Source organism: Echeneis naucrates, chromosome 8 (genome assembly GCF_900963305.1).
Source record: "Echeneis naucrates chromosome 8, fEcheNa1.1, whole genome shotgun sequence".
NCBI classification, from domain to species: domain Eukaryota; kingdom Metazoa; phylum Chordata; class Actinopteri; order Carangiformes; family Echeneidae; genus Echeneis; species Echeneis naucrates.
In genome coordinates, this window is record NC_042518.1 from 11575190 (window position 1) to 11601838 (window position 26649).

At 41.9% G+C, this 26649-nt stretch overlaps 1 protein-coding gene across 2 annotated transcripts; it reads left to right on the plus strand.

Annotated features, from left to right (window-relative positions):
• Positions 1-1120: 1120 nt before the first annotated feature.
• mapk8ip3 (mitogen-activated protein kinase 8 interacting protein 3) lies at positions 1121-26610 on the plus strand. Of its 2 annotated transcripts, XM_029507916.1 has the most exons (33): positions 1121-1668; positions 5680-5800; positions 6295-6365; positions 6751-6842; positions 9015-9174; positions 10222-10450; positions 10594-10696; positions 11221-11339; positions 12202-12213; positions 12921-12938; positions 14214-14271; positions 14476-14628; positions 15382-15439; positions 15638-15789; positions 15950-16006; positions 16132-16302; positions 17067-17193; positions 18784-18834; positions 19931-20020; positions 20305-20460; positions 20610-20775; positions 20887-21084; positions 21193-21376; positions 21455-21574; positions 22146-22226; positions 22348-22415; positions 22670-22818; positions 22901-23072; positions 23176-23289; positions 23913-23951; positions 24529-24693; positions 24968-25114; positions 25977-26610. In XM_029507916.1, exons 1-33 carry the CDS (start codon positions 1363-1365, stop codon positions 26099-26101), a joined length of 4032 nt encoding a protein of 1343 aa, XP_029363776.1. In that variant the 5' UTR covers positions 1121-1362; the 3' UTR covers positions 26102-26610. The 2 variants fall into 2 exon arrangements, with proteins under 2 accessions (XP_029363776.1, XP_029363775.1); XM_029507915.1 differs by lacking the exons at positions 12921-12938; positions 23913-23951 and having other exon boundaries at positions 9012-9162; positions 10219-10450; positions 17034-17193.
• The last annotated feature ends 39 nt before the right edge of the window (positions 26611-26649 follow it).

Sequence of the window (26649 nt, forward strand, 5' to 3'; positions counted from 1 at the left end):
TATATTCACCAGTGTGTCAAGATAATGAGGTTGAGTTTCATTGTTTTATGTAAAGTAAGATCATTTTCATGTGGGGGTCGTTTTTGTTTCGTTCATTTTAGTAATTATTATTTGGAAATTTATTTGATTATTTATTCCTGTATAATGTCCAGTGGTTCTGATGTGGGATGTGTTGATATTTTCCTACTGACCTTTTTTTTTTTTTTTTTATGAAATCATGAAACTGTTCATACGAGAACATATTTTGAGCATCAAATAAAATTCTGAAACTTTAGGGATTAGATATAATATATAATATAATGATTTTTCACAAAATACCCACAGTAGGAATAGTTGCATGTCATGCTTATGTGGTTGAATAATTTTTTTTCACCAGAAGAAACAAAGATATATTTTTCACTGGCCTTCAGTGTTTAGCTGAAAGTTGAAGGCCACTCTCCCATTTTTGCCAGATACAATTTTAAAAGGGCTATAATTGAAAATGAGGCCGTTTTAGTTTGGCATTAAGAAAAAGCCCGAGCCTGCGGATTCATTTAGCCTTATCGCCACTTCTGCAGTTTTATTGTGAAATCTCTGAGCGAACCTCTGCTGTCTGGCTTCACGCGCTGATGAGCTCGCTCGCTGCAGACGCTGTGACGTCACCCAGAGTCGGTCAGCTGGCTCCTCCATCTGAGCAGCAGCGACAGCCTCTCCCATTGGGAGACATCACCATCACCGCCCGATCCCGGTCAGCGGCATCGGCGGCCGGCTGGAAGCGGACACAGCACGGAGGAGACGCTCTCCCAGCGGCGGATCGGAGATATTTTATTCATCTATTTATTTTCAGTAATGGCACTAATGGCAGCATCGGCTGGGATCCGGGGCTGCGGCTGCTGAGCGGCAGGTGCAATATCATCGACGAAGGCGTTTGGCTCCCCGGCATGGGCTCAGCGAGGGCCGATCCACAGGCTGGCCCTCTGCACATCCACCGCTCCCGGGATCAGATGATCCGTGCGGGGGGGAAGAAGTAGCAGGGCCGCGACTGGAGGCGATCCAGCGGGCTGGTGGAGGAGGAGGAGGAGGAGGGGTGGGGGGCTCTTTACATCAAAATATAACGAGCTCAAGGTTACGTACATACAACAACAGCAGCCTTTAAACCAGCGAATCTGTGCGCCTGCAAAATGGCTTAAGCGCTTTTTTTTACATTTATTTATTTCATTCTGTTTGAGGAGAGACTGATTGAATGCACATTCTCTTTTCGCCGAGTGGATCCAAACCCTGACAGTCTCGCCTTAAAGGCCTGAGAAAACACACACACACACACACACACACACACACTTTGAGCGCAGCCTCCTCATCTGGGAAACAGACGCCGGCTCCAAGATGATGGAGCTGCAGATAGACGAGGTGGTCTACCAGGACGACTACGGCTCCGGATCCGTCATGTCGGAGCGGGTGTCGGGCCTGGCCAACTCCATCTACCGGGAGTTCGAGCGGCTGATCCGCAGCTACGACGAGGAGGTGGTGAAGGAGCTGATGCCGCTGGTGGTGAACGTCCTGGAGAACCTGGACGCGGTGCTGACGGAGAACCAGGAGCACGAAGTGGAGGTGGAGCTGCTGAAGGAGGACAACGAGCAGCTCATCACACAGTACGAGCGGGAGAAGGCGCTGAGGAAGCAGGCGGAGGAGGTGAGTACCCGCCGGCTCTGTCCGGGCCTCCACCCGCATGATCACATCCAGCTTCCTGCTGCCTCCTCCGCCGTCTGAGCGGAGAAGCTTCAGCAGACATGTGACTCATCTTTCGGCCTAAAGAGTTTATATTTAGCGTCAATGCATTGAAATGAGTGGCTGTGTCCTCCAGCCTGGAGTCAAGCTGCTGAAACAACAACCGTCTCCCCAAAATAACACTCAGGAAATATGTGTCAGAGGTTTTATAGTAAAACTCTGACATATATTCTGTGAATGATTGTACCACCAACATTTGTTCAAATATCCAACATTTAAACAGGCGCAAAGTAGTTTGCCCTGCAAAATGCAGCTGTTTCATAAAATAAACAGTGATCAGTGAGTTGAGCTGGAAGGATGAGGTCAACATCGAATTACTATCACAGGCTCACAATATGAATATTAATATTCATTAACATAAAGACAACGTTTCTTTACCTGCAGTTGAGTAAATACTTCTGGGTTTACTCATATTATTACATACTTGTGATTTGTAAAGTAATTAGTAAAACATTATATTTACCTATAATAAATACTGACACTGTTTAATAAAAACTGACGCAAAACATATTAGAATTAAAGCCTGGCACCTTTTTCTAAAGTTAGGACAAGTGCTGCTACTGTGGTTGGCTAATTCCACTGCGATGTTATGGGTATTTCTACATTTACAGGTGTTTCTGTCACACTTACTTCTCATACTAATGCTCCCACATCTGTCCTTACCACAACTGCAACATAGAAATTAGCTTAAATTGCAGTGCTCTGTCTTTAGATGAAGCCTCACATGTGAGTTCCTACACATGCAGTGTGCCAACACAGAGCAAGAGCATAATATCTAAATGATATGGTGATAAAGTGGCAGTCAGCCAAGTTCCGTAAGCATGAATTGTCAACTACGCACAACATTTACACTTGAAAACACAGCAATACCAAGGACACAAAACAACAACAACAAACAGGTCCATTAATATGGACCTATTACGTTACCAGCTGAACTCCACCTCCGGCAAATCCTTTTCCCCCTCTGTCTTTCTTTGCCTGGTGTCACAGCAGCGGTGGGATCCAGCGGGATCATAAAGCAACTTTAATCCTGCTCCCTTCCAAAGAGGCCTCAGCATATCACTGGCAGCTCTGGTAGTATCAGCTTAGCTCAGCTTTTAGCCTGTTTCATCATCTTATCCCCCCTGTTGTGTTTTCTCCCTATGTCGGTTATCTAATTTGTTTTCACGTTAAGCCGTTAATTGGGAGAGGACTTGCTGGTTCACATTAATATTCAGTGTTAGCATGTTTAAGCTTTTTTTTTTTATTATTATTTACACAGTAGAAAAAAACTATCCTTTATCATAATATGATAAGGATGCTGAAAATATAACCCCTGATACACAACAGATAGTTTTAAATGGAAGATACCAACAGGTATTTTTTTCCCCTGTTTATGGTTATTTACAGGGGGTATGATGATAAAAGCATATAGCAACCTGACAGTACATCCCTTCTCGCCTTTCTTTGTATTTTTCAGTCTAAGTGAAGGGGAAAAGTTGATTGTATTTATTTTGGGAAGTTTTTCAGGTACACAGATTCCAGAGTAGTTTGCAATAAAGCTCCTTGCTGAGTAGTTTTATAAGGCGCAAACAGTTTCAGCTTCCAGTGAAATCAAAGTTATAAATAGTCCCATAATTAGTCATTTTAAGCCTATATACATGTTTTTTCAACTATTTCAGACTCTTTAATGCACTTACATTCTTTCATTCCTTGTTTCTGTTTTTGATTATTTCTTGGTTATGTTTGCAGCTGGCAAGATAAATTTATTCACACCTTTGTTCAAATTAGGTGACTAATATGGATGCAACAAATAAACAGAGCGAGAGAGAGAGAGAGAGGTTTTTCTATGAGACTGAGAGGGTTACAATGGGGGATGGGATGACGTGCAAGGGGTGGGGAGTCATAGGAAATCAATAGCACACAGAGAACGCTGAGGGAGCCTGGCACTATAACCTGATTTGTGCTTATGAGGCGCAGAGGCAGCATAACAGAGGCAAGCGGGAGAGAAACAAGACTGATGTTTTTATGAGTGAGCAAATGCACAGGGCAGATCAGACAGAGGCAGAGGCTAATGAGAAGGGTGAGGGAGAATCTCAGAGCTAGAGGAAAACAATAACACGCCCTCTCTAAAGACATCCTGAGCGATAATCAAAAACGTGTCCTAGATCACAATGTTATTAGGCCTCAGCTACTGGTCAAGAAAGCCAACAGCTCCCTCTCTGCTCATGTAGACTCAGCAACCTGTGCAGTGTTACAATTATTAATGCCTGGTTAACAAATTTCACTATTTTATTAATCATCATTATTATTATATCATTATCATTATAATTGCAGCAGTTTTCTTCCTTATTCCGCAGTGATGACGCCTTTTGTTTTGTCTCAGTAACTGTGCTGCTTTAGCACTTTCACACTTCTGTGCGTCTTCTTCTTCCTCTGCTTTATCTGTAATCGCCGTCTCTGTTCATCTGGTTTGTTTTTGTCAGTGAACAGGAAAACAGCTTCAGGGAAAGCTTCAGTCCACACTGCTCTCACAGCCTACTCACTCAACAGGGTCACAAAGCATTTTCCTAAAATCAATATTGAAACATATCCAAACTGACCATGTTTCCTGCAAAGTTTTACACTTATATTTGTCTTCCTGCCTTATTTTAATGCTGTTCACACACGGTTCACATGGTTCACGGTATTTCCAGGTTATACATATTGTAAGTGTGTGAATATTACAGCCAAACCTACTTGTCAGGAAAGCATATTAGCACCACTCAATCATCACGAGCTTACTTTATCAATTATTCATACCGCACAGAATAACACAATTTCCCTGCTAATATATCTGTGTACTGTGTCATTAAAGCTGTGGAATGTTTTGTTTACAAAAATGAATGCCCTCTCTGAGAATGCACAGTAAGGCTTTTTACCCACCACTGTACACTTCCTGAGGACTACGTGCTCGTGGCCAATAGTCCTGAGATTGTAGGGGTGAGGTGTCGGATGCATGCATTTGGGATTTGATGAGAGTATATTTGAAGGGCATCACTACAAAATGTACTCCCAGTCGGTGGTAGCAGGGTGAGGAAAATTATTCGGCGACGCTGTGGTCTGATACTGTACAACATAACGGGTGATTTGTTTTTAGATCATATATTTTCAGTCGTAAAAGAAAAAACTGTCATCAAAGTCATAAAAGAGAAAACAGAGCAAACTGTCCTGCAGACATGAATAGTGAAGTTTATGAATCATAGAAACGACTGTGTGTATTGTCTGGCCGTTTATTTGATGCATAAACATGGTTTTCAGGGATTCCACTAAAAGTGAAGCTGCAAAATCAACACAATATATAGGCTGTTTATTCTGAATATTAACTTTCAGCCACATTGTGGGGTTTTTTTCTGAAAACAGTACTTTTGTTGAATCTTTGAGCAAAGAGAGTCCCATTTCTGTTGTATTTCAGCTGCAGTTGGTCCTCAGATCTATACATTTCTCTGCCCAAATCCTCTCCAGATATTATGTCAAGCATGGCCTCAGGGATTGTTCCCCTACATAGTTGTTCAGTTGTTCAAATGTCCACACTAGCTGTTGTATTCGCAGAAGTCATCGCGTTGTAGTATTTTTATTTGTGTGTGCAGCATATTAGTGGTTCCACGGTCTTGCTGCAGAGGATTAGAGTATTAAGAGTTTTCGGACTTGCTGAAAAAAAGGTTGTCATTGTGAACAGCTTTAGAAAAAAATGTGAAAGGGAAGTGGGCAGCCTTCTCTGTCTGACCTGGCTGCTCTGTTACAGGAGTAAAGTTTACACTGTCACACAGGCATTTCACAGAGCTGCGTGTGTGTTTCACCTCATTAGTTCCTATATTTCCATTCATTTCTAAATCAGGCATCAGGGTTGATTGTATACAACATGTTTGTAATTTGTGATCATATGTCGTCCATCAGAAATTCATTGAATTTGAAGATGCACTGGAAGCTGAGAAGAAGGACCTCCAGATCCAGGTGGAGTTTCTGGAGTTACAAGGGAAACAATTGGAGCTCAAGACAAAGAACTACTCTGACCAGAGTGAGTGGACAGATTGAGACACTGCACAGTAAAACACATCTGGCTGTTGAGACCAGACTTGAGTGATCAGGGTTTCATCCTAAAAACGGTAAATTTATCATCATTTTATCATCATTTTTTTTTTTTTTTTAGGTTTACCAGTTATCTCCAACGAATAAATTCATAGTCCTTCAAAAAGTTTTTACTTAAAAAAAGGTTAATATCAAAGCTCAAGAATAAATTTCCATTGTAGTTCGGTGGGGAAATTAGGAAGGGAAGTAAAGATACTGTTGGATTTTTAGTCTATTGGTACAATTGAACTAAAATCCTGTTTTCATTTTTCTTTTACTTACCTATTAATACAAACATGCAGTGTTTGGCTAATATGTCTTATTCATTCTCTACCCTCGACGTGGGATGTTTTTCTGCAAAGGTTTCACAGTAGATTTAGACCCAAATAACGCCTCGACTCTCCAAATTGCTGTGTAATGTAAAATGTTGTCTGGCTGTTTCAGTCACTCGGTTGGAGGAGCGAGAATCGGACATGAAGAAAGAGTATAATGCTCTGCACCAGCGCCACACTGAGGTGAGAACAAACACTCAGGCCGCCAGCTTTATACTCACATTTCATAAAGGTCACACAAGTCATGCATGCCTGTTATAATCATATTAATGGCATTAAAATTCTATTTTCAATTTGTAATTTTTGTGTATGTTTTGTAGTAACTAAAATGTCACAGATCTGTCCTTTGTGCTCCCAGAATCTGATTGTCCCTAAGGCTCACAAAATGTTTTTGAGTAATCTAAAATCTAGTAAATTGTAGATTTTATAATTAAATAACTGTAATCCTCTCAACTGTGATGTGTTTACTCACCAATCCCTGACGTCTTAGATCTTGTCCAGGACCATCACTCTCCTCCTTCTCCTCTTCTCTTACATCTTTTCTCTCTGTTGTTGTCAATGATCACAGATGATTCAGACGTATGTTGAGCACATCGAGCGGTCCAAATTGCAGCAGACGGGCAGCAACAGCCAATCAGAAGGCCCCGGCTGTGGAAGGACGTGAGTGATTTTATTTGTGTGTTGGTGGGGCTGTTTAAAGTTTATGTATATCTTTGTTTGGATTTCAGTTATTGTCACCCATTATCTTTGTCGCCGATGTTTCAAGTTTTGTTCTGACTGTTTTAGGGCTTTTCATGTGTCAACATGCTCATTGTGCGACTCTAGCCTTTGTTTGTCAAGAGCTGTAATGCACAGCTGGTACATCCCACTGACGGAGGGGAGGGAAAATGCTAAAAGAAAAGTAGCATCATGAGCCCTGTGGGAAACAACTCGAAAAAATTATTTTGGGTGTTTTTTTTGCCAGCTCACAGTGTTTGGCCAATCTGTGAGGCCTGAATATTTATGAACATGTAGCAAGAAGAGTGGGACATCTGGTGCCGCTGATGTAGCTGAATCACAGATTAATGCAACATGTCCACACTACACAAAGTATGCTCAATCTTAATTTAGCTACAATGTCAAATGAAAACTCTCCTCATCCTCCAAATCTTTATCAACCACTTGAGCGAGGCTTTTGCTTGGGGATGGGGGTTTCATTAAAACCCTGCTAAGTTGACATAATGTATCACGTATTGAAAGAAGAAGTCCTGCTGTGAAGCCTGTATTGGTAAAATCCCTATTATCTGAATGACTTCCAATGAGACAAAGACGAGAACAATCTTCAGCAGAGTTGTCGTTCAAACTCTTCTCGACTTGTAAAGGTGTGCGTGTGTGTTTGTGTGGTTTCATGTGTCTCTGCATGTTCCTGTCTCCTGTCTTTCTCTAATCACTGTCTGTCTGTCTGTCTGTCTCGCTGGCTTGCTCTCTGTGCTGCTGTTTGTGCAGTCAACGCCACACATGGAGGAAAAGGTAAATCCAACATGGTCCCACAAATGTCCTACCTCCTCCCTACCTGAACCGACCTGCTTGGACTTAAAGTCAGTCAGAGTTGCAGACGCCTCCTTTTCCTTTCTACCATGCGTCGCCCCCCTTGTTTGAAGTAATTCCTGATGTAGATAGTGATGCTTGGTACAGCTTTTTATGATCACAAGGACATCGGTTATGTTGCATTCTCATAACAATTTACGAGGAATGTTTTAACAGTCAATGCAACAATGTTTTCTGCATTTCTCCCTCTACCCTCTCCTCTCTCTCACTCATGTGCTTTTGTCTGCTCATCAGTTTGCCTGTCAGCCTTGTCCCGCTTTTATATTTCTAAGGAAGATGTTACCATTACACTTAGAAGAAGTAATTACATGGACATGCAAAAAAAAAGCAAAAGCATGTCTCATATTTTGAGTGTCAGATGTATGTAGATGTGGATTTAGTAACTGGACAGTTTTATTCAGGCATCATTTAACCAAAAGCCACATGTAAGTGTTAACTATACAAGGAAATCTTACCTGTATAGCTTATTTAAGGAATTTAAATTAGATCCTATAGTTCTGGGATTCATGCTATGTATATCTACCTGCATAGTAAATAGATCATGAGGTGAATGTGCTTGGCCTGCTGCTTTGGACTGCATGCCCTGCGAGCCCATTTTGCATCTCATTGCTATTCTAAGTTAGCCCCAGAAAATGCCAGTGCTTGTCTTGCTTTATACATTTCCATATTACTTATTATTTAAGTATCAGGAGGTGGGTTTGATTGTGGGAGTCGGCTGTTAAAAACACATGCTTTATCCTCTCTTTTACCTACAACTGTTTCCTGTCTCGTTACTGTGCACTGACCACATAGGCCATTAAGTGCTCTTGGACAGGACTCTAAATAGCTGTGTATTTTTACCAAAATTAATCAACTTATATCATGTAGTGTTAATACATGAGGCTTAGAAATGCTGGCTGTAGCTTTTGCAGCGTCTGAGTAGAGCCAGGTTAAACTCAGATAAAGGGAGAAGGGATACAGCTTTAACTGGAAGGCATCAGTCATCTCTAACTTGCAACAATAAAGTGAATAAAACACTTTTACTCTCTGTACGTAATGATGGATGCAGTAGTTTTAAATGACAGTGTAAGTGATTTGTTTCACGCTGTGACAGTCCATCAGCTTATTCAAGTGGTTTCTTTCTTTACTAGTAATCTGTCCTGCTGCAGGACGGACTCCAGCCCTGGAGAAAATGAATATGTAGTAGCTATAATTGATGAGTAACTAACATTAGTCTCCACCTCTCTGTGCCTTTTCTGCCAGCAGCAAAGCAGAGCGCCCACCATCGTTGAGCCTGTACCCCAGCGGTGACGTCATGGTACGTGGGGGTCTCGGGGGGGCTAGGATGATGCCCGGGAAAGACATCTGGCAGGTCAGCGAGCTCAGCCAGTCTACCTTCAGCTCCGCCTACCAGGTGGGAGAGACAGCGGCCATGTCGTCCTCCACGACCACAGCCTCAGCCTGGGCAGTGGAAGGGGGATGGGCCAGCCTTAGTGCTGCCCCGCCCTGCTAGCCACACCCACATGGACCACCTCCCCTCCCACGCCTGCTTGTGTCTCTCTGGAGGAAACTATTTTATTCACATTAGTTGGAAATCTACCCTTCAAAGCCAGATTTCATAGGTGTATGTGTTGACTCAAGCAAGCAGGGGAGTGATTGTGATTCTGTTACTGTGATTGTGAAGCTTCTGCCCTTTGTCCTCATGTTTTAATTTATAGTCGCACATTAAGTTTGAGCCTGTTTCCAAGTGGTCCTAGTTTGTTTTGCGGTTTTTTGTTGTTGGTTTTTTTTTTTTTGCTCTCTTAATGAGCTTTGATAGCATATTGTGCTCTACACCAACCTGCCATTACATTGTGCCCACCTGATATTGTGTAGATTCCAGGCCAGTGGTCATAATATTGTGGCTGATCGGTGTATACGTATGTAGAAAAAAAAAAAGTCAACATTGTCTTTTAAATCCTTTTGGTGAGCTTTCATTCTCATTGAGCTTCATGGAATCAGAAGTAAATGTTTTAGGCAAATGAAACAATAAATCTCTCATCCATGAAATCGGTTTAAAGTCATAAATATATGAGAACTACATGTTGACTTAAAAGCAGAAAAAATCTGCAGATTTATTTGTATTGAATGGTCTCACGCATTCTGTCAAATTGTTTCCGATATCACAACAAATCAAACTAAATTTAGCATTACAGTTTACGAGTGCAAATAACAAAACTTTCCAATGTAAAAATGATGATAGAGTTTGTGCTTAGTATCTCTTAAACATTAACTAAAGGCAGCTGTAACGCAAACATGGGACTGAACACAAAAACTGAGATAAGCAGTAAATAACTACCGTGAACACCAAGAGCTGGAAATAACAGTCAGGCAGGAGTTATAGTTTCCCGCCTTCACCCATATGATGCTCATATAATGATGTTTGTTTCTTGCCCCTATGTGTCCGTCTCATACACTGCTGTGCACCAAGGAGGATGGATCAGAGTCTGACTCAGTGGCAGCCACACCAAGCAGCACAGGAAGCAAGTCCAACACACCCACCTCTTCCGTCCCCTCTGCCACCGTCACGCCCATCAACGACGGCTTCCTCCCACACTCCAAATTTGAGGCGACGCGTTCTGGGAATCATAGAAAAAGTGCCAAGCGGCTCAGCCGGAATATGGAGGTGCAAGTTTCCCAGGAAACTAGGAATGTCAGCATCGGTGAGGGGATGTTGGAAAATGCACTCCTATTGAAAGATTTTACATCTGAGATGATGACTCCCAATTGTTGCTCAAAACAAAAACATCATCCAGGTTTTTGTGGTTTACTACACAGTTAAAATGTAATTCTGGTGTTTTTCCAGGTATGGGCAGCAGCGACGAGTGGTCTGAGTTTCAGGAGATCATTGATTCTACCCCAGAGCTGGACATGTGTGTAGACCCCCGTGTATATGGAGGAGGAAACAGGTACCTCTTCACTGTGGCTGTGTCGCATGCACAGCGCAGGTCAACAATGTTTAGAGAAAACCCTGTATCGTTGAGACTAAGGAAAAAAAAAAAAAAAAAAAAAAAAAGCAAACTGGATTCAACAACCATAACAGTGTTTTGGCACATTTGAGGTTTTTATTTACAACAAAACCTCCAGTGGCCATTTGTTGATCATATCACTGTGTTTATTCTGCACAGAGTAGATAATCTGTCATGGAAAACATTTTGTTTGCCATTACTCTTGACAAAATGGATAGTGTTTTAGTGTGTATGTTTAAAAGCAGACCTGGGATCAGTCAGGAGTCAAACATTGTCCATCTTAATTGCTTTACCAAATAAAATGAGGCTTGTGACTGTTTCTCAGAACAAATTTGAAGTGCAAGTTGCTTAATATCTCAAATATGTTGCTCCTGCATTTACAGTGCTGCCTTAATTATAATAAATGAATTACATACAGCAAAAATAGACACCACTCTTACATTATGACTGTATGTTTATTGCAGCCCCTCTCAGGGTATTGTCAACGAGGCCTTTGGCATCAACACCGATTCTCTCTATCACGAGATCAAAGACGCCAAGTCAGACATCATTGGAGACGTAGATGCAGGCGCCGAGCTGCTAGGTATGAACTGGACTGCTGCTGTTTCTGTAGGATCTTTGGTAAATATCCACATCTGAGAGCTGTTTGCTGGTCACAGATTGTTGAAATTCTTTTTATTTTATGTAATGGTAAGTATTTTTATTTCAAAGGAAATGCTTGAAAATAAAATGGAGCCTTGACCTGAGGTGAACTTTGTACTGGTGAATGTGCAGCCTGAGATTTGAACCATTAGTCAAAATGCCAAAATGAAAATAAATGTAAACATAAACATAAACCCAAACATAGGGGAATGAGGGCAGATGCATGTATGTACTGCACAAAGCCAGCATTTGTTTTCGCTGTGGGTCACTGCAGGGCAGCAGCTCCATGTGATGCACTGACTGACCTTTTACCTTGCATGGCTGAAGCTGGAATACACTCCATGCCAGCAGCTCATCTCTGCGTCACTGCACAGTCATCCTGAAAATACAATTCCCAAACCCCAAAGGCCTTTCATGCAATGATACTTTTACGATTTATTTGTCTTTCGGGTTCATTTATTTTTCCATCCTCCTTTTTATGGGGCAGAGGGATATTTAACAAAAGCTATTACAAGTGTACAAGATTTTAATTTAAATTCAGTAAAAAAAAAATATATATAACATATATCAAACATTCAAACATATCAAATTCTCAATTTTAGGAACATACATTTTGTTTAATTCTAAGAAAATTTGCTTATCTTATTTTCTGCTAATTTGGGTTCTTTGGTTTTTGTTTTACCTACCCCTGAATTCTTATGTAGCCAAAATAGGAACGGAGGTCTGACCCGTCTTCTTGTCCATCTGTTAACCTCTCACCCTTTTTTTTTCCCCTTATGTGCTTCTGCTGGTGGCACCCATAGGCGAGTTCTCAGGTGTGTATCTAAACATGCATTGGTTGGTATCTTTTTCTTTTTCCTCACTCGACTCCTGTCTGGACTCAACATCCAAGAGAAGGCAATAATCACAAAGTGACGTTGCTTTCGTGTCAAGTATTGAAACATAATAATTGATTTATAACTTGACCAAGAAGCTTGGTGATACAGTGGATGGCCACATTCGTCCATACTCATGCAAATGTTCTTGTTCCTTAGAAGTCACAGTGAAGTTGCTGTAATCTTTAGTGTTTACCACATGCTATGTCAGTGTGCATACCTTAAATTTTCCACACATTATATTACAAGTCCTTCCTCTCTCATTAAATAAACCCTGCTCTCCTCTTATAGTACATTTCATTGGTTTACAAACAGCACTCTGCTGTGTCCCGCCCAGGAGCATGTGCTAGTAGGAAGTACATCATTTCATTGATATTATGCTCTCAAAAATTCAGTTTCACTTTCAAATATATCTGATATTTGAATAAATCACACGTAGTGAAACAGAAACACGCCCCCTTCTTCACCTCTATTTCACGTCCTTAAGCACTGCTGCTATTCCTCAAATCCAGATTTATAAATGCTTATAAGCACCCTCTCTCGTCTCTCTTCCCTTTCTGTCTCTTCTTCTTCAACATCTACTCTAATCTGTTGTTTCTCATCTTTCCTTCTATTCCTCCTCCTCCTTTCTCTTCTTTTGCCTCCAGTCCGTGATGATTTCTTCGGTAAGGCGCCCCCCTTGCCTGTGCGCATGGTCACATTTGCTTTTTATGTCATCCCTGGCCTCAAGCTTTCACATCCCTTCTGGTGGCTTCTTTGTGTCTTATTTTTTTGCAGCTTTAAATTTATATTTTGCACCACCGTTGCACCTCTGTTAGACATTTTAACTAAAGATTCCCAATCAAGTTTTCCTATGAAGGGCATTGTATAAAATGTTTTTTTTTTGCTGCTGATGGCACAGAATATAACATTAAAATGAAAATGCCCTTTAGCTTGGGAAAAAAGGGAATAGTCTCATGGTTTAGAGGCATCGTAGACTCTGAAACATGACAAAAATACTGCGCGTGCTTGTCTTGGAGGAAAACAAGGCTGTGTGGTGAACACCAGCTCAATAGAAAAGATTGACTGCACTAGTTGGACCTTTAAAAACTGTATGTACACATCAAAAACAATGTATCTTCAGAATACTCTACTGAAAACAGTCAAGGATTGACCTCTGGATATTCATTTTAGCTGATAGTTGGCTATCGTTAGTTTGTTAATCTGCCAGTTAAACTCATGCACTTCTTTTTTTCTACCTCTCCAATCAGATCATGTCTGGCAGCCTCAACACAAGTTTTTTAACTCAGCTTTTCCCAATGATCTACCACCAGTCCTCTGTCATTTCAGACTCTTTATGTCTAAGAACCTCTTTGCTTTTTTGACATATTCTCATATCTAAACTTTTTTTTTTTTTTTTTTTTTTTTTTTTGGAAAATTCAGCTTGAAGTTTGTATGCTGCTCAGCTTATGTTGCACAATGCTAGCTGCTTCCATGTAAAATGTTCAGTTAATTACAGGCAAAAATTTAGGTAACCAAGACTTGACGACAAGATGAACAGGCAGAGTGTCTAACACTGTAGTGGTTGAGGGATCAACCCTGAATTATTCGTGTATGTGCATTTGTGGAAATGCATTATTTTCCTCGAATGACGCATGCCAAATTTTGAGGTGAATAAATGTTCAGAAAAATTTCCTAAGCATTTTTCCAGTGATGCTGTAGCAGATTCTGTCTCTCATTGAAAAAATATTATTAACATTTTCATCTGTCATTAAACTCATTTAGCTTTCTTGGCAATATGACTTTAATCAATTGTCACATTGACTTTCTGAATGCCAATGCTGCCACAGAAACTCTGGAAAATGTATTTTGCTTGTAGGTGATGGGATTGATTGATTGACTGATCAATTTATGCTTATGTGTTACGTTATGAGTAACAAAAATGTGACTGACTGTTTCAGGGATGGGTAAGGAGGTGGAGAACCTACTGACGGAGAACAAACAACTCCTAGAGACCAAGTAAGAGACAAAGAGAAGGATGAGTGTGTGTCAGTGTTAGTCTTAATCCTGATAACACACCTCTTGCCTTTCCTCCAAAATATTTCTGTACAGCCTGTTCTCACACAAAGGACTGTGTGGAAACGACATCCCAACGAGTAGTTTTCCTGGAGCTGTTTTTTTTTTTTTTCTCACTTCCTCCATTTTCTTCGCTTACCTTGACAGAAATGCTCTCAACATTGTGAAAAATGACCTTATTGCCAAAGTGGACGAGTTGTCAGGCGAGCAAGAAGTGCTCAGGGAGGAGCTGGAAGCTGTCAGGCAGTCCAAGAACAAGGTGGATGCCAAAGTCAAAGAGATGGAAGAAGAACTCAAGAGGTGAAGAAAACAAACATTTAGTCAGATAAAAATATGTCCCTGTAAATATGTTGTTTTCAGCAACAAAAAGATTACGGTCAATAATTTTTATCTCTCAATATAAAGGTATCAGCGCTTTGCCACTAACGAATACCTTAGTGATCCTGCATGACTACCCAATGAATTCAGCACAGCAACAGATGCAGCGACAAAGCTAAGCTATTTTATTTATAGAGCTCACACGAGCTAAAATTTTCTCCATCATTCAGTTCTGACACAGCTATACTGAGGAAAAACAGGATTCAGTGACAGGAGTCCAGTTCTTTTGCAAATCCAGAGTACCCAAAGCTTTTTTGAGCTGCAATGACAAAAGACTCACCCAAGAAGAACAGGAACAAAGCCAAAGCATCATTTTCTCTATACAAAAACCAGCCAGCACAAATGCAGGACATTAAACAGTTAATGAAACACAGCTTTAAAATACTAAACAAAAAAAGTGAAACATTTTCAAACCTTCAATAAATCAGCTCATGTAAAATGGGCAAAACTCACTTTAAAAACTGTAATTCAGGCGGTAAGGAAAGGAGGTAAAACAACACTGCGTGAGCTCGGAATCCGGTTTTCTATTCTTCTGGATTATGTGTGGACAATAAACATGCATAACAATAACAATAATAATAATAATAATAGCACACGTCCTTAAATTACTCCTGCTGTGTATGTTAAATCTCACTCCCAGTTTCCTCACATGTAACTGGTACTTTTGCGTTGCAGGTTAAGGGCAGAGGCTCTCTTTGCATCTCGTGACTCCAAGGATGAAGGAGGTGATGATGTGAGTAAAATGATGGATAGATATTGGATAAAAAAAAAAAAAAAAAAAACAAGTATGTGTGCACAACATTATCATTCATTAACATTCATCAACATTACTGTGATGAACAGTTTCCTGCTGTTAGTGCCTGTAAATGCGTACTTTCAGAATGTGCGTTATTTTAAAGAAATAGCTGCAACTGTGTTCTCTTGTTCCCAGTTTTCATCGCCTATGCAGGATGGTGACATGACAATGACACAGCGGCGGCGGTTCACTCGGGTGGAGATGGCACGTGTGCTGATGGAGAGGAATCAGTACAAAGAAAGACTGATGGAGCTGCAGGAGGCCGTACGGTGGACAGAAATGATCAGGTAGAAAACAAAGGCACTGCTTTAGACGAGACATGAAGTGGCCACAGGGAAGAGTGTCTACCAGGCTGAAACTTTAGATTTTTTTTTTTTTACAAATCGCGTGAACATGTACTGAACTACATAAGAAAATCATTCAAATCATTCGCCTCTTTCTCCATAGGGCATCCCGGGAGAGTCCTCCCATCCAGGAGAAAAAGAAGTCCACAATCTGGCAGTTGTGAGATTCTGGTTTTATCTAATTTATTTATAGAAGCAAAGAGAAGAAAAACACGTGAATTATGTGGTCCAACTAAACAGTCAGATATTAAGCGCCTCCTCTATGTTTCTGTCCCTCTCCACCAGCTTTGCACGCCTGTTCAGCTCATCGTCCAGCCCGCCGCCTGTCAAGCGGTCGTACCACAGCGTCAACATCCACTACAAGTCTCCCTCACCAGCTGGCTTCTCTCAGCGACGCAGCCACACCATGTGTCAGATCTCCACCTCCAACCGCACGCTGGAGTTTTTCCCTGAAGAGTGAGCAGCAAACATCTACACATCTTCACTAAACTCATCCTAACACTGACCCAAAGCTCGCCTGATTCACTCCCCACTCCGCTTTGGTCTGAACAGCTGGTCGCTTGCTTGCTTCTGGCAGCTTTAGAAAGCAGAAAGCCTCCAGCAGGTTTTCCAGCAGTAGACATACAGATGTGTGCTTAGATGGACGTGCTGGTTGCTCGTGCCTTAACGGTCCATTCAGACAAATCTCTTCCTGAACAAATGAGCAAAATATTCAGTAAACATGTCAATGCACGTGAATGTGGTGTCATTCTCTCCTACATTTATTAGACTGAATGGATTTCTGTGCATTGAGAAGTTCCTTATAGCTGATAATAGTGACTGACATGATTACACACTAATGTTACCCTCATGTTTGGGAAGCAGTGTTTGATTAAATGGCACAGATTCAAAAGGAAAGTTAATTTGACACATAAATACAACACAACACTCACACTGGACTCGTGTGTACAGCAGAAACAGTAAATTTCATTTCTTTCTCGCACAAATGAAAAGTAGCCAAGTACAAATCCTCTGATGTGACACACCTGCTTGGCTGGCACCAGAATAAAGCTCAGTTTAACCAATGCTGTTGCTGTATTTTCCTCCTCTCCTCTTCATCCTCTCGTCTCTTTCTGCCACTTTGCTTCTGGCTGGCCAGATTGCTAACGCTTTGCTTTTCTCTTCCCTCCCCTCCTTGTTGCTTTCAGACTGGCCAGTAACGGTGTTGCGTCTCTCCTCAGTGACTCGGCTCTTTTGGCCCGCCGAGAGCAGCGGCGGGAGCAGTACCGCCAGGTTCGCGAGCACATGCGGCGCGATGACGGCATCATGCAGGCCTGTGGCTGGAGTGTGCCATCTCGCCTCAAACAGGTACACATACACACAGTGACCAACAATCCCACCTGGTCAGAAACCCCCTCTGGACGTCCTCATACTGTCCACAACAAAGGCCCCCAGAGAATAACACACCTGTAGTTTGACTCACTGATCTGAGTCACTGGCAGTCAGGGAGGGGAAGTTTATGGCATCAAATCAGCTCAAATATGAGCCAATAAACCACCTTTTCAAGTCTCTGAAAAGTAGATAGTGACATTTTAAAATTGAGATGAGATGTCTAAATAAAAATGCGTGTGGCTGCATAAAAACATGTCTACATATCTGAATAGAAACATTGTGTGATGCTCAGCACTCATCCTTTATACTGACTGTAAAGTTGAACTTTCAACTGCTCAGAAACGGTTCGCAAGTCATGTGCACAAATGCTGTCCCTGAAGTTTGAGCCAAAATCTCTTTCACACATCTAGAAACTTGATACTTGACATTTGCAAACTGGTGTTGTATATACAGCCAAATTATTTCTGAACCTCATTTGGTAACCAAAAACTCTTACTGACACTTACTGCATGTTGGGTTTAAGGTGAATTCATACAATGTGAAAGTGGAGAGGATTACACATCAGCTCTGTCAAGTAACAGCTGATCATCCTCTGTGAACTATTTCTATTTCTAAACTGCAACAAGACAGACAAGAGATTTTTATTTGCCAAATTTCCACAGGCGTCATGAAGGTACTGAGATGACAACTGACTGTGAGTCAGCTCTCCTCTCTGCTGCGGATTAATGCTGCCTCCTGCTTTTGTTCGGCCAAGAATAATGAACTTAGTGGCTCATTTCTGCACTACTCTGTAGTGATGAAATTAAAGGAACATATCACAAAAGGCCACACAGATATGTGCATCTTTCAATTTTAACCGTGACAATATTTAAACAGTTTTTTGTTTCCAAACAGAAATTCATTGATTAGCAGCTAACAAGGATAGCATGAAAAAAGAGCTGTTGATTTTTGTACCGTAATGAATGAACAGATAAAAGTTGTTCAGAAGACTTGATTTCTGTTTGGCTGAAAGATGCAAGAATAATTCTGTGTTGTTTGCTTTGACAGCAGATTGGATATATATTTATTTCTCATGTTTTAAAAGCTCACAAATTCCTTAAAACAATCCCCAAATATATTGTTGCATTTATTTTTTAGGGCTCTGTAATGTCCTGACATGAGTCTACTCTCACAGGAGGAAATAGTCTATTTTGTTCAGAAATACTATCTACTGTGATTTTGTGCTCCAGTGAGCCATTTAATAGATTTTTATAGCTCACTGATGCTGACAATGATGATGAAAAAGTCTGTTTTACAGCATAATAGAATAAGATATGTATATCTGCCCAGACATAATGTTTTAGTTGGAAAAGGTCAATGCTGCTTCTGGTCTTTTATGGCACGTAGTCACTAATAGCACAATATTACCCACGTTAATGTTGTTAAGAACCATCAGTCTTTACCACTTTGGTGTCAAACATAATAACATGACTAAATAGACTTTGAGAGACTCTGGGGCTGGCAGCTGAACGGACGGAGGGCAGAGGGTATTGGTAGGCAGGTGGCTCTAACTCTGGTCTCCCACAGACTGGTGGTCAGACGGACAGCGCTCAGGACAGCCCGCTGAAGAGACAACAGGCAAGTGAGACCGACAGAGTGCCAGCATGCACATTTACAGTCCTTCTCCTTTTAATCTTCCTCCTAAAACCCTAACCCCTAGATGTCAGCGGTTAATTCATACCTAGATAGAATACATATCCAGATCAATTATGGCAACATTTTGTGTCCGCTGCAAACGACATGTTAGGAGCTCTATGTGCAGACTTTTATATCAACTACAAGTTCACCATGAGTGGACTCTAAAAATGCATGAAAACTGATGGGAGCTTGTTCATTTTAGGCATGATATGAGTCAGCATCCCCATGTGTCATACAACACAGACATACACAAATAAAAAGACACACAGGCACTCAACAACTACATCTGTCAAATAAACTCCTGCCTCTGTGGAGTCGATTACAACTGGTTTCCTCTCTCACTCTGATGATTTTTTTTTTTTTTTTTCAACCTTTTAACCTTTAACCTCTGTCTGTCTCAACCTGCCCTACATTCACATTGTCAACTCTTACTAAGTCCTGTTTTAACTTTGGTGCCGCTCCTAAAGGAAAAATCCACTCTAAAACACTTCACAAAGGACTGTAATTTGTTGGGTGAAAATTGGTCCTGTCACGTATGTGTCGCTCTCAGCTCATTGGCCAACATCAGATGGAATATCTCAAGCAAAAAGCTGTAAACTTCTTTTAATTGGATATGTAAATACACCTCAGCATTCTTTACTACTTTTGCAGTCAAATGTATTTTTCTTATTTCTGTTGACATTACAATGCATCAGGATTTTCAGAGAAGCTACAATCAGGTTTAACTGCAAAAAGTCACATTTTTATGGCCCAGTCAAACAGTAATGCACTGGAGCAATAAAAGCTTTGGAGAAAACCTCTACACAGGGCTGTGCTTCAGTAAGTGACTTTGGGAGCACAACACAGATCAGTGACATAAGTGGAGTTTTCCTTTCTTGCCTGCAGTATATGTACTGTACATATATACGGTACATACCCAAGACTGAATGTTCTTCGTTTTCATCAGTGTCCAGTAACATTGGAGATATGCTGATGGAACCAGATAATAAATCATCACTTCACTTGTCTCCTGACCAATTATTACCTCTGCTTTTAGACCACCAATGAAAAAGAGGACAACCGGATGAAGAATGTTCCCGTCCCAGTGTACTGTCGGCCTCTCGTAGAAAAGGACCCCAACAGGAAGGTGAGACTGAAAGAGGAAAATACTCACTCCTCTGTAGTATTCGATGTGTTTGTGGCGTTAATTGTTTGGAGCCTGGACAACAACGTGCACAGAAGCAAAACGAGCAAATGAGTTGATCAGTCATCGCTTTGGGGGATAGTTGGAATAAGCTGAAGGTTGGTTGAAGGAGACTCCAGGCAGTGGACAACATCTTAGACTAGATTTGAATGAGGCATCGTCCAAAGACATGAACCAAAGAGACAGGGCTGCCAACTTTTGTTGAAATTTTTTGTGCGTGCTTGCAGTTGTGGTGTGCAGCAGGAGTGGATCTGACAGGATGGAGGGCCTGCAGCCAGGAGTCAGTACCAGCCAAAGCGCTGCCAGGCAGCAGCGATCCCCTACATGCTGAGGAGGACGGCGCTGAGAAGAGGAGCAGCCACAACTCCCCAGAGAAGAGGAAGGTAGACTGATGATTTTACTGTCATCACTGATGCAGTTTCCAACTTCTTAAGTATTTGGCTCATGAAACTACGGATGAGCCATGTTTGTCCATTTTTAGTTAGCTGTCATTGTGGTCTGATGAATACGGTCTTTCCTCTTCTTTTCCCAGTCAAAGGAGCTCCAAGAAACAGACGCCATGAGCAGTCGAGTGTGGATACTCACCAGCACCCACTCTGCCAGCAAGGTGGTTATCATCGACGCCAACCAGCCAGGCTCACTGGTTGACCAGTTCAACGTCTGCAATGCCCATGTGCTCTGCATCTCCAGCGTGCCAGGTAAGACAGGAAGCGCGCCTGAGATCACCATTTTGACATGTGGTTAGTTTTTTTTGTGCTTCTAGTTGTTTAATTCTTGTTGGCTTTTTTTTGTTGTGTGGTCGAGTTCAGCTGCCAGCGAGAGTGACTATCCAGCAGGAGAGATCGTGCTGGATCCAGGAGATGGTAGCGCAGGAGGAGGCGAGGACACTGGTGGCGTGGAGGGTATGTTGGCTGGTATCACTCTCGTCGGCTGTGCCACCAACTGTAGCGTTGCCCGTAGCAACTGCTCCTCACGCACTGATACCCCTATAATGGACAAAGGTCAAGGTCAGCAGATCATAGGCACTCCTGCAGCTATTTCTATTTACTGCTGTCATAGACAGGCGAGAACTGGGCCATACGTCTGATTCTGATTGCATTGTCGTCTTGCTTTAGCCCCTGCTGCTCCCCCTATGAATGCAAAGATTCACCCAGCACAGTCAGCCGAAGAAGCTACAGAAGCCACTGAGGTTTCTGAGCCAACAGCCAATCACACAGAAATGGGATCTGGACCTCCAGGACCTTTTACTGAGCACGTCTTCACCGATCCCCAGCCCCGTCAAGCAGACTCCTCTGACAGGTGAGAAGTGCCTATACGACTACTTCATGTAAGGAATTATTATTACTCAAAAACACCATTTATCATCTCCCTTCACAGAAATGCAGGCCAGTCCAAAGAGGAAACCTCTCAGCCTCCAGAGTCAGAGGATGGAAGCGAAGAGGCCAAAAACTACACAAGCATGGCCCCCACCATGTGGCTTGGAGCACAAAATGGCTGGTGAGCATCTCAACTGAAGGGCTCACTCTTCAGGACACGAGTTGTCCTTAAACAAGATTGGTTTTTGAACTGCCAATCTGAAGCCACCAATGTGTAAATTGGCCATCATCATATTGGTCTTTCTAAAGCGTATTTGGAGAAGGTGGAGCCAAAGAGGAGTGAGGAGCGGGTTTGATCTGCACTGTACTTTCTCTGGCAGGTCGCTGTGTGTGGTGCAGTCTGTCAATCACATGGTAGCCGCACTCTAATGCATATTCTACTGTAAGCTCTGTTTTCCTCTGAAAAGAATCCTTGATTTAAAAAGAAATACCGTTGTGTTGTATTTAAGGAGACTTGAAAGTATAAATTGAGATAATAAACTTTAAGAAAACATTAAGAAAAAAATTAAGAAAACTTTTACTGAGCTAATGAATCATAGGAGCGATTTCCTGTTTCTCTGAAGAAAAGTCCAATCACACGCTGGAAAAATCGCAGATACACCCCAAACGGCCGCTTGTGTCTTCCGCCTACGTACACACATTAATGTCACGTAAGCTCTGCAGGCAGTAACGTGGCTCTGTGTTCCTTCAAGGCTCTATGTCCACTCAGCTGTTGGCAACTGGAAGAAGTGCCTCCACTCCATCAAGCTGAAAGACTCCGTGCTCAGTCTAGTGTAAGTGTGGTTGACAGATCATTCCTCTGTAACTGCTGGCCATGTACTGAATTCAGGATCAGGAATGAATTTGATGGTTTTTCTGCCGTGCCAACCATCTTTGTTTTTTCTCTAATTACAGGCATGTAAAAGGCCGTGTGCTAGTTGCCCTTGCCGACGGGACCCTCGCCATTTTCCATCGATCAGAGGGTATGCAGCATTTTAAATATCTCAACGGGGCTCCTACACACCAACATTTTAGTCAGGTCGACAGTTAGTCAGCCACCTCTATCTCTGTTATCCAAAACATGTTTTCACAGGCGAAAAGTGTTTCTAGGTTTGTGACATACATTCAATTCTTTAGGGTTGTGCCACAGCTTAATTTATCAGCAGAGCAAATCTTTTCATATGTTTTGTTTAGACAGAAATGCAAGAACGATCTGTGTGTGTGTTTCTGTCCACAGACGGCCAGTGGGATTTGTCCAACTACCACTTAATGGACCTCGGTCGGCCTCATCACTCCATTCGCTGCATGGCTGTCGTCCACGATAAGGTGTGGTGCGGATACAAGAACAAGATCCACGTCATCCAGCCCAAAAGCATGCAGATTGAGGTGAGCTATGAATACGTGGTTAGCAATCAACTTATGTTGTCCTACAGTGCAACAATTTAATGTGTGTTTTTCCTCACTGTAGAAGTCCTTTGATGCTCACCCTCGAAGGGAGAGCCAGGTACGGCAGCTGGCGTGGATAGGTGATGGAGTGTGGGTGTCAATCCGGCTCGACTCAACCCTGCGTCTCTATCATGCTCATACACACCAGCATCTCCAGGATGTGGACATTGAGCCTTATGTCAGCAAGATGCTGGGTGAGATTTTGTTCAAGGGGAACTCCTTTTCCTGAAGGAGAGGCTTGATGCAACTATTCTAATTAAATGTTTTTTGTACTCACTGTGGTTGTGATTTTAATAGGTACTGGCAAGCTGGGATTCTCTTTCGTGCGAATTACAGCACTATTGATTGGTGGAAATCGGCTTTGGGTCGGAACTGGAAACGGTGTGATCATCTCCATCCCTCTGACAGAAAGTGAGTTTGACTTTTACAGCTTAAAACAAGCTCAACACAAAACTAGTTCATCAGCCCTGCTGTAAATACATAATCCAGCACCAGTGTATTAGCAGGAATGGGATATGAGTATCTGACACATTTAGGGCAGTGACACCTGAGCCGTTTTGTCTTTAAATTCTCTCGGGACAGTGTTACCTCTTCCAAGGAGGCTACTTTGTGTGTCTCTCTAACTGAGTTACAGTCAGTGGAAAATTACATCTTTCAACCCTTTGGCATAATTAATTTAACATCGGTAACAGGACAAGTTAAAGACAGGAAAGCTAAACCTTTGCCATTCTTTTAATCTCCAAACAGTTTACAGATTCATATATTTCTCATATGCTTCACAGACTAACTTCATGATCATTTCTAAGTTTTATCAAATCTGAAAGCTCAGCCTGATCTAACCGGTCAAATTCTTCTTTAGCTCCCTCCCCTCTGACCCTTCCCCAAGAAGCCCTCGTCTTTTTTCTGCCGTCTGTTTTCCTTCCTTACCCTTTGAAGGTTTCACCGCTTTCACACAGTCTTGGTTGTAACTATTATTACTGTCCTCTTTATCCTCTTCTCTCCTCCTCCTCTTCTACATCCTCCGCCTCCTGTAGCGGTGGTCCTTCACCGGGGACAGCTCCTGGGTTTGAGGGGTAAGTGGGAGCGCTCCCGGCCTCCTGCTGCTGTGATCTTTACGTTCCCATCTTCACCTGGTCAAACCTTCGTATTCCCTGAAACAAAACCATGTGTGCAGATGTTTTCTGCAGCAGCCACGTCTCTAAAAGCTTGTGCAGTGAAGACACATACTGTACTCAGCACTGAGCTAGTCCGCCCTGTATCTGTCAAAATGTAGTTGATGGTCACCAAAACAATTCTGTGTGAGATGATTTTATGTAGATTTTTTTATGTAAAGGCACAATTCATATCAGAATTGTGCCTTTACATATTGGTTGCTTTGCATGCTGTTTATCGTTGTAAGTTAATGACAGAGAGGAGGGGAGATATTTTTGTGTAGCAGATCCATTGCATGCAAGCAGTGTGCGTCAGCTGCCGCAAATGTTTTGTTTTGTTTTTTTTTTTTAAACTTCCTCTCAAAACATTTTATTTTTAGTTCATTGATGGGTATTTTTGCATTTTTGTCATCTTTTTTTGTGTGTCATGCCACTTATGTTTTCCTACTAAACATTTCTTGCTGGTCAATCTCTCACTGTTGAACTTCCTCTTCTTCAGCCAATAAAGTGTCTCCCACCTCCTCTGGCGGTGTGATCCATGTGTACAGCGACGACGGTTCAGAGAAGAGCAGTGGCAGCTTCATCCCCTACTGTTCAATGGCTCAGGCTCAACTATGTTTTCACGGACACAGAGATGCTGTGAAATTCTTCGTTTCTGTACCCGGTGGGCCAAAAGTCTTTCTGTCTGCTGACAACAATAGATGATCATGTTCTGTGTTTTGAATCAGGATCCAGTATATTCTAAAAGAAAACCACGAGTCGATCTGTAAAACTTTTCACAGTCATGCATCTCAAGATTCAAGAAAAATTCATACATTTTATTTATTTATTTATTTATTATAGAGTACTTGCATTAGGTTGCACATGTAAAACTGACCAAACTCCTGAATATATATTCATGGCTTTCACCCAAATGTTTTTTCTTGTGTGTGCTTCAGGCAATGTGCTGGCCACCCTGAACGGCAGTGTGCTGGACAGTCCATCAGAGGGACAGGGCTCCACAGCACCCCCAGAGACAGAAGCCCAGAGCGTCCACAACGTCCTGGTGCTCAGTGGAGGGGAGGGATACATAGACTTCCGCATAGGTGAGCCTGCACACCTAAGCATTAACCTTGCACCGCAGACACCTATCAGTTTTAAGTGTGTGACGTGAGCACATCAGACGAAATGAATAATGTATAATGTAATAATGAATACTGTAAACAAAGGTTGCAAACATCAAATCATCTCCTTCCTCATCCACTCGCTGCTCTGTGTATGATGAATATGCAGTAGTTTACTAGATAGGGACCAGACACTTTCTAATTATTAGCACTGATAGTAGATACTTTCAGCTGTAAGTAGAGCAGTGCATTGTGGGATAGTTACCAAAGCACCCACAGCTTTCTTCGCTCCACTCTGTGTTGTGTGCTGGATACATTTAAACCAGGCCTACTAAAATAAGGCCTTATGGGTCGAAGCCAGTCCAACAATCAGGTCAAACCAACCTGCAATCAATTATTTACATACAAAAAGTAAAAGTGGAAATACGAGTGATCTCTGGGAACAGCTAGTGACATTCCAAAGGACCTCTCATTTATTTCTATCATTAACATCTCTAATGATAATGTGTTCAAAGCAAAACTGTTGAAGTTTGCTTACTTAAAATTTATGAGAGAATGCAAAATAACAACAAGCACTCGTTATAATTATTCAATATAAGGAGAATTGCTTCATATAATGAGCTAAGCTCTCAAGAAATGTGGCTCTGTGGGCAACATAGTTTAATAATCTTTGGTAAACTTCGCAGAAGGCAGATATTGATGGGAGTCCGTCCAGAGTCAGGTTTGGTTTTAAATATATTTTCTAGTTTTAAGTATTAACGTTTTGTATGGTGTGACTAGTTTGTTTTTTTGTTTTGTTTTGTTTTTTTTTTAAATATGGTTTGTTGTGTACTTTTCTCCTCAGGGGATGGAGAGGACGAAGAGACAGAGGAAGGGGAGAGCGGTGGGGCCTCCGAGATGAAACCTGCTTTGCGCAAAGCTGAACGGAGCCACATCATCGTCTGGCAGGTGTCTTACGTGCCTGAGTGACACCTGAATCTGTGTTAATGCCCCACCTACCACCTTAAAGAATCCTCTTCCTCATGCCCCCTAAAGCTTCCACCCACAGAAACCTTGTAATTATCCCTGGTTAAGTAAAAAAAAGTTTGCCCTTGGCTCCAAAATGACCCTCCAAGCTGTGTCTCGTCCCTTATAACTACTATATCCCCTCCTGCCCCGTTACCCTGTAACTTTAATGCCTTGTAAGTACCTCCTCTGATCTATTAATCTGCCTGCCATCCTGTCTATCCCACCCGGGGCATTGTAACTATTTTCATGAGCCTTGTAACCCAGCCTCATAACTACCTCCCTCCTCTGTATCAATCTTATATTCACCCTGTAAGCACACTGTATCTCTTCCTATATTTACCTCAATTATCCTGCATCTGCCCCACAGTTACTCCTCCTCTTCGTTTGTCTCTGTGAAACCTCCACTTTGACTTAAAGCGAACCCCCGGGCCCCAACATGCAGCCCTAACAGTTGCACAAAAAAAAAAAAAGTGAGTGACACCACTGACTTGCGTTTGCCACCAGAAATC